Raw genomic sequence first — 6,386 nt, forward strand, 5'->3', positions numbered from 1 at the left:
GTATCTGGTTTGCAGGTAGAAGAGCTCAGGATTTCTGGTAATCTGTAGAAGCGGTTCCCAGCCGTTTTTGCGTGATATATCACCACAGCCCTGTCAGATGGTTTTCATCACTTTTAGCTAACGATTTTAACCATTTATCATTCATTCATTCATTTTCTACCACTTAATCCTCTGTCGCGGGGGAGCTGGAGCCTATCCCAGCTGACTATGGGCGAGAGGCGGGGTACACCCTGGACTGGTCGCCAGTCAATCGCAGGGCTGACACACAAAGACAGACAACCACACATGCACACACTCACACCTACGGGCAATTTAGAGTAGTTAACCTAACCCATGCATGTTTTTGGTATTGTGGGAGGAAGCCGGAGTACCCGGAGAGAACCCACGCGGGCACAGGGAGAACATGCAAACTCCGCACAGAAGGGCCCAGACCAGGGTTCGAACCTGGAACCTGGAATCTTGCTGTGAGACGACACTGCACTGCACCACCGTACAGCCCCAACCGTTTATCAGTCTTTAGCAATTCCAAGCATTTATCCACTACTTTCAGCTTTTTCACCATTTATCCATTATTTTTAGCAATTCAGTTCAATTCAATTTTATTTATATTAGCGCCTTCCACAATCAGAATTGTCTCAAAGCATTTTACAGAGACCCAGAGCCTGACCCCGGAGCAAGCATTTAAGGCCACAGTGGCAAGAAAAAACTCCCTTTTGACAGGAAGAAACCTTGAGCAGAACCTGGCTCATATGGGGGACCCTCCTGCTGATGGCCAGGCTGGGTGAAAGGAGGAAGATAGGACAGCTAAGAATGGGGTAGAAGGACATGCAACATATAAAACATGATGCAAACAGGGTTGGAAGTAGACAGTTAGAGGGCCAGCATTGGTTCCACAGGAGAGGAGCGTGATGGCTAAAGGCTTGGCCTCCCATTCTACTTTTAGAGATTCTTGGAATGAAGAAATCTGTTGGGATAATATGGTACTATCAGCTCTTTGAGATATGAAGCACTATCCATCTCATGTTTATCCACAACTGCAGGAGTAACTTACCCCCCAAGTACCCCTGATTGAGTGCCAGAGGTCACCCGGGTTGTATTAATGCTGTAGCACAAGGACATGAATGGTTTATTGACACTGCAGAGACATGTTGCAATCTTGCACTGAGTTAACATGATGGACAAGAATAGAAATAAATCTGTCAAAAAAATTTGATTAAAAACAATTGCATGCTTGATAAAGTGCAGTCCAACTGTGATGATGTAGCATGAATTTTAATTTCCTCCTTCAGGATTTAGGTTAATGTTCTGCAAGACGTATCTCAGAACCTGCTGAAGATATTAAGGAACCCAAGCAATAGAATTAATAATTAACAAAGTGGAAATGTCAAGTGCTCCTTTATCCCCTTAACAACTAGTTTTTGTACCGTCATTGAGTATTATGTAACTCATTTCCTGTAAACTGTTGATGTTTCCAGTAACTTGTTTGAACAGCAGATAGTTATCACTCGTTCCAGTAACAGATACATGTGACTGTGTTAACCTAAAGCTGTGCTGGACAATAATTCTCCTAACCAGAATTATGTTTGTTTTTTCTTTTTAATGCCAGAAAAAAAACTGACACTGATCCCAGAAGGTGGAGTGGTTATCATTACGGATCAGTCAGTGAATGCATCATCAGGTATTGGAGGTTTGCCAACAACAAACTGAGTCAGAAGTTGTACACAGACATATAATATCATGACACAGATACAGCTGGAACCTTGGTAAAGTGATCCATCTGTTTTTCTGTTTTTTTTTTTTTGTCATGCAACCCATCACGTGTAAACTGCACAAAATGTACTTGTGAAAAGGTAGAGTATCACAACTATGTCAAGCCATGTAACATTGCCTCAACGTTGTGTCAGAAATGCCATAAATGGTCCTCGCATAATGGAAAAGGGGAAGTTGAAGGCATGTTAAAGGCAGCGGTGTTGCTGGCAGCCTCAGAGCAGTGTGGCTCTGTCTATGCGTTGCTGTGTGTTTGTGTGTGTGTGTGCTGCCCTGACTGTCGTACGGCAACAGCATCCAACGCCATGACCCGTCTGCTGCTCGGAGCCGTGCTGCTGGGAAACCTGGGCGTCTGTGCCACAGAACAAGGTAACCTCTGATTTGATTCTGTCTAATGTCCCTAAATATAATGATAGAGATATAAATTCCCAAATTCCCTCTTAAGATTACTGTTTATGTTTTGAAAATCACTGTGCTGAGTGAGAAGCATCAACACCGAGCTGAGAGGGAATTCGGAGACTTATGGGCTCTGTAACAAAGCAAACCAACCAATAACAGACAGAACCAGGACCGTCTATGGAACATCACTGATCCCAGAGGCAAAATATAATCCACCAGAGAAAGTAGTTCTATTTTAATGTCTTCTGAACAGTTGAATTTCATATATATATATTTGTTTCTGTTGTCAGAGCCCATATAGCAACGTTTTGTAATGGATGCACAGGGATTCAGATTAATTGTGATTAATCATTACTAGGCATTCTGTTGTTATGCTGCTGTATTCATGTTTTAAAGCACTGTTCCCCTCATTTTAATGGGTTTAACAGCTTTTGATCTTTATTTAAGAGCTGCTGTATAATGAACTCTATCATTATTTTACTATTATTACCATGTATTATTTCTTTTTTTTATTATTATCTTCTTCTTCTTATTATTATTATTATCATCTCCTGATAAACCACTATACTACATACTACAACTTCCTCTGTTCTAGCGATGCTTGCTCCACCTGCCCAGGTGAGGTTTGACTCTGTGGACTATAAAAACATTCTGCACTGGACTCCGCCCACCAGCAACACCTCACTGCAGTACTACATCCAGTGGAAGATGTGAGACATTACACACACACACAGCAGATTTGTATCTGTACATGCCAAAATTCTGCATTCACGTTTACTTGAAATGTACATGCAAGCAGCATGTTACTGTCATAACAGGTCGAGGTAGAGCTAACATTCACACTTTATATAAGTCTGCCACTTTACCTATGTACCATTTTAAAAACTAAGTTTTCTTCTTCTACTTTATGCTTCTACTCCATCACTCTCTTTGAAAATTGAATCGAAGGCAACTGGACATATGTTTGTCTGGGAAGACGTTTCGCCTCTTATCCAAGGGGCTTCATCAGTTCGTATGCATCGGTCTATCTAGTCCGCACTAGTCTGACCAGAGTCAGACTAGTGCGGACTAGATAGACCGATTGAAATAAAATATGTAAATATGTTTTTTTGGGCTGTAAAGTTGGCTTTCTATTTGTTTCTATGCCTCTACTCCTCAGTTATGGCGAGACTCAGTGGTTGGATGTGGACGGCTGCCAGGGGATCCGGAAGCATCACTGTGACCTCAGTGACGTGACCTCTGACCCCAGAGAGTGGTACTATGCCAGAGTGCATGCTTCCAATCTGCCCTCCAGCAAATCAGCCTGGGTCCTCTCCCCCAGGTTCAGCCCACGCTGGGACAGTGAGTGTTTACACACCACCACCACCTACTCCTCCTCCCCCTGCTCCTGCTACTGCTGCTGCTCCTCCTGTCATCCTCTGCAGCCTCTAGTAACAATAAAATCTAAACACTGGATTTCAGGCTGAAAGAGTCATTTAAAGCTTCAACTCTCCAAACTATAAGGCAAAGTCAAATAGGCAGTAAATTTTTGAAGTACAATGCACATTACTCTTACAAAACACTGTCACATGATCCCCCCCCCCCCCCCCCCTGCTCTTCATAGTACAAAGCTCAACTTCCCTCCTTAAAAACAAAATCAACTACAATATTCTCTGCTTCCTGTCGCACTTTGATTTTGTCTCATTATAGCATCTAGAAAAAAAAGAAAAAGAAAAAAAAAGCTAAACAAGATTCTTCTGTCTGCAGCAAAGATCAGCCCGCCTGTGCTCAGGCTGAATGTCACTGAGCAAGGGATTGTGGTCCGTGTGAAGGCCCCTCGACCGCTGGTCCGGAAGATGCACAGTAGTCTGCACTACAACATCTACCTCATACACACCGATGGAAAGGAGGTGCGCATTCACAACCACACACACATACACACCGGTGGGTAAATACTTAATCAAGAATAAAGTTTCACATGTAAGATGGATAATGAATGAATATTTACTTTGGTTTAAATTGAGCTTTTCTTTCAACAGCATTTCCACTTTCCTTGTAGCTGGTATTAAATCACATAGTTCTTTCCAGGAAACTTTCTGAGGAAATAAATAATTTAGTGCTGCAATTAAAAATTATTTTCATCATCAATCAATCTATCTGTCAGTTGATGTTTTGATCGGTCGATTACTACGACGAAATAGAAGAGGAAGAAGAACTAGAAGAAGAGAGCGCGGAGGCGGAGGAGGAAGAGCAGAAGAAGAAGAACAACAACAAAAAAAGTCACACAAAATGTCATGTAAAGGCTGTTTCACGTGTTCGACTGTGCATCGTCGCCCAATACAAAACACTTCCTGAAAATCTCACTGTCTCCCGTCTCATCCTGTCCTCCTCAGGAGCTGTTTGAGATGGACTGCTGTTCTAACAAGCTGACTCTAAAGGAGCTGAGCCACAAGGCGAAGTACTGCCTCCAGGCCCAGACCGTGATCACCTTGCAGGCCAAGCTTAGCGCTCGTAGCTCCCTGAAATGTGCCACTATGCTCTGATCCCACACAGGTATGACCACACACGCTCATATTTACAACACAGCCACTGAAATATCTCTCCGGAAGCTCTGTCTATTCTTTCTACAAATGTCTTCTTCCCTTTATGAACAGTGGATAATACACATTTTTTAACCAACGTTAAAAGTTAACCAAAGTTATCCAAAGTCAAAGTCTAGCTATGCAGCTTTGATTTAAAACAAAAGCTGCTGTATCCGTGAGAAAACGTGACAACAAGTGACCGTTTTGTGTGACTGTGTCTGCGCTGCACACACAGTATCGCCGGCGAGTGAAAGGTAACCTCTCCGTTTTAAACAAAAGATCACCAGAGGAGAAGTCAAGTATCAGCTGTCGCACAACGATCGCCTCAGGCGGTCAGACAGAAAGAAAGAGGGAGGGAAAATGAAACTCCTGGAGGAGAAATCTTAGCAGGAGAGTTTCTCCACAATGACTATAATTACCTCTGCCCACCCCACCCTTTTCTCTATTTTTAGATCTGCACACACTAATGTGTAGAACGGTGATAAGGTAACAGTTATTCCTTTGTGCAGTTCATTTCATTAATCTTCTCCGTCTTTCTCTCTTTCTTCTCCATTGTTTTTTTTTTTTTTATTCTTCTCTGTTCTGTAGACAAACTACCGACACGATACACTAAACGGGCGGACTTGTCATCCATCAGTTTTAATCGTCCATCGCTACCTCGACGGCTGCAGCCACAAATATCTGTGCCAATAAATGTGATGCACTTTAGGACACATTAAGGATCTGACACTTGAATGACTCCAGCCTCCAGGGCACCGTACCTACACTGTTCCACTCGAGAAGCTTTTTTTTTTTTTTTTTTTTCTTTTAAATTTTGTTTACTGTGAAAAGTAGTTTGACAAAAATAATCTTAACTCAGTATTCACTTACCAGCTTGTTTCCCTCGCTTGTGAGTGGACCTTGAGTTAAATATTGACTAATATCTCGTTCAGCTTTCGAAGGGCATTCAGCAATTTTTTATTATATTTTATGTTTTGGTCTTTACATTTCTGAGTAAAGCGCAGGGATGGGTGAGCTCAGGTGACGGGGACTCTGTGCAGTCCACTTTGGTGATCTGATGAGTAATTACATACAATATTCTGTGCCTGCTAACATTTGAAACAGCTGCTGCTTATTGGCTTAATTGTCGCCATAGAGCTAAGCGCTAATTGCTAAGCGCGAGACCTAATTTAAAAACCTTACCACTAATCTTTTGCTGTTCAGCTGCAATGGTTTGAGAATGTATCGTGCCCGACGTACCTGTTGCATGTGTCACACTACAAATAAAAAGCCACAGACACTGTTCACACTGGTTATTTCTTTCTCATGAAGTTTCTTTTAGTTGTAGGAAACTTAGAATAGAAAAGATGGTGTTTGTCAACAAATCCCACAACAGGATGAAGGTCAACGACGTGTTTATACTCTCTATACGCACTTTCTCAGTCTTTAGCCCCCAAACCCATTGGTTTCTACCCAAGACTCAATACAGCCACAAATATACGCTCAGCAGGCAGTTTATTAGGTACACCTAGCAAAAACTAACGTGATGGAAATTCAGCCACAAAGGAAAAAACAAAAAAGCAACATTAGTCTTGATTTAGACTTTATTCAAAATGTTGACAAACTTGATACTCTTGATCAATCAGGCGTGAAAATAGCCAATACTGTAAAACGGTTCAC

The 6,386-nt window shown here is 42.0% G+C and overlaps 1 protein-coding gene across 1 annotated transcript; it reads left to right on the forward strand.

Annotated features, from left to right (window-relative positions):
* The first annotated feature begins 1,997 nt into the window (after positions 1–1,997).
* il22ra2 (interleukin 22 receptor, alpha 2) lies at positions 1,998–6,013 on the forward strand. Its single transcript, XM_041050035.1, has 6 exons — positions 1,998–2,136; positions 2,762–2,876; positions 3,326–3,507; positions 3,913–4,055; positions 4,539–4,698; positions 5,316–6,013. The coding sequence occupies exons 1-5, from the start codon at positions 2,073–2,075 to the stop codon at positions 4,686–4,688; spliced, it is 654 nt and encodes a 217-aa protein (XP_040905969.1). The 5' UTR covers positions 1,998–2,072; the 3' UTR covers positions 4,689–4,698; positions 5,316–6,013.
* The last annotated feature ends 373 nt before the right edge of the window (positions 6,014–6,386 follow it).

The sequence above is a fragment of the Toxotes jaculatrix genome, chromosome 11 (assembly GCF_017976425.1).
Source record: "Toxotes jaculatrix isolate fToxJac2 chromosome 11, fToxJac2.pri, whole genome shotgun sequence".
In the NCBI taxonomy this organism is placed as follows: domain Eukaryota; kingdom Metazoa; phylum Chordata; class Actinopteri; family Toxotidae; genus Toxotes; species Toxotes jaculatrix.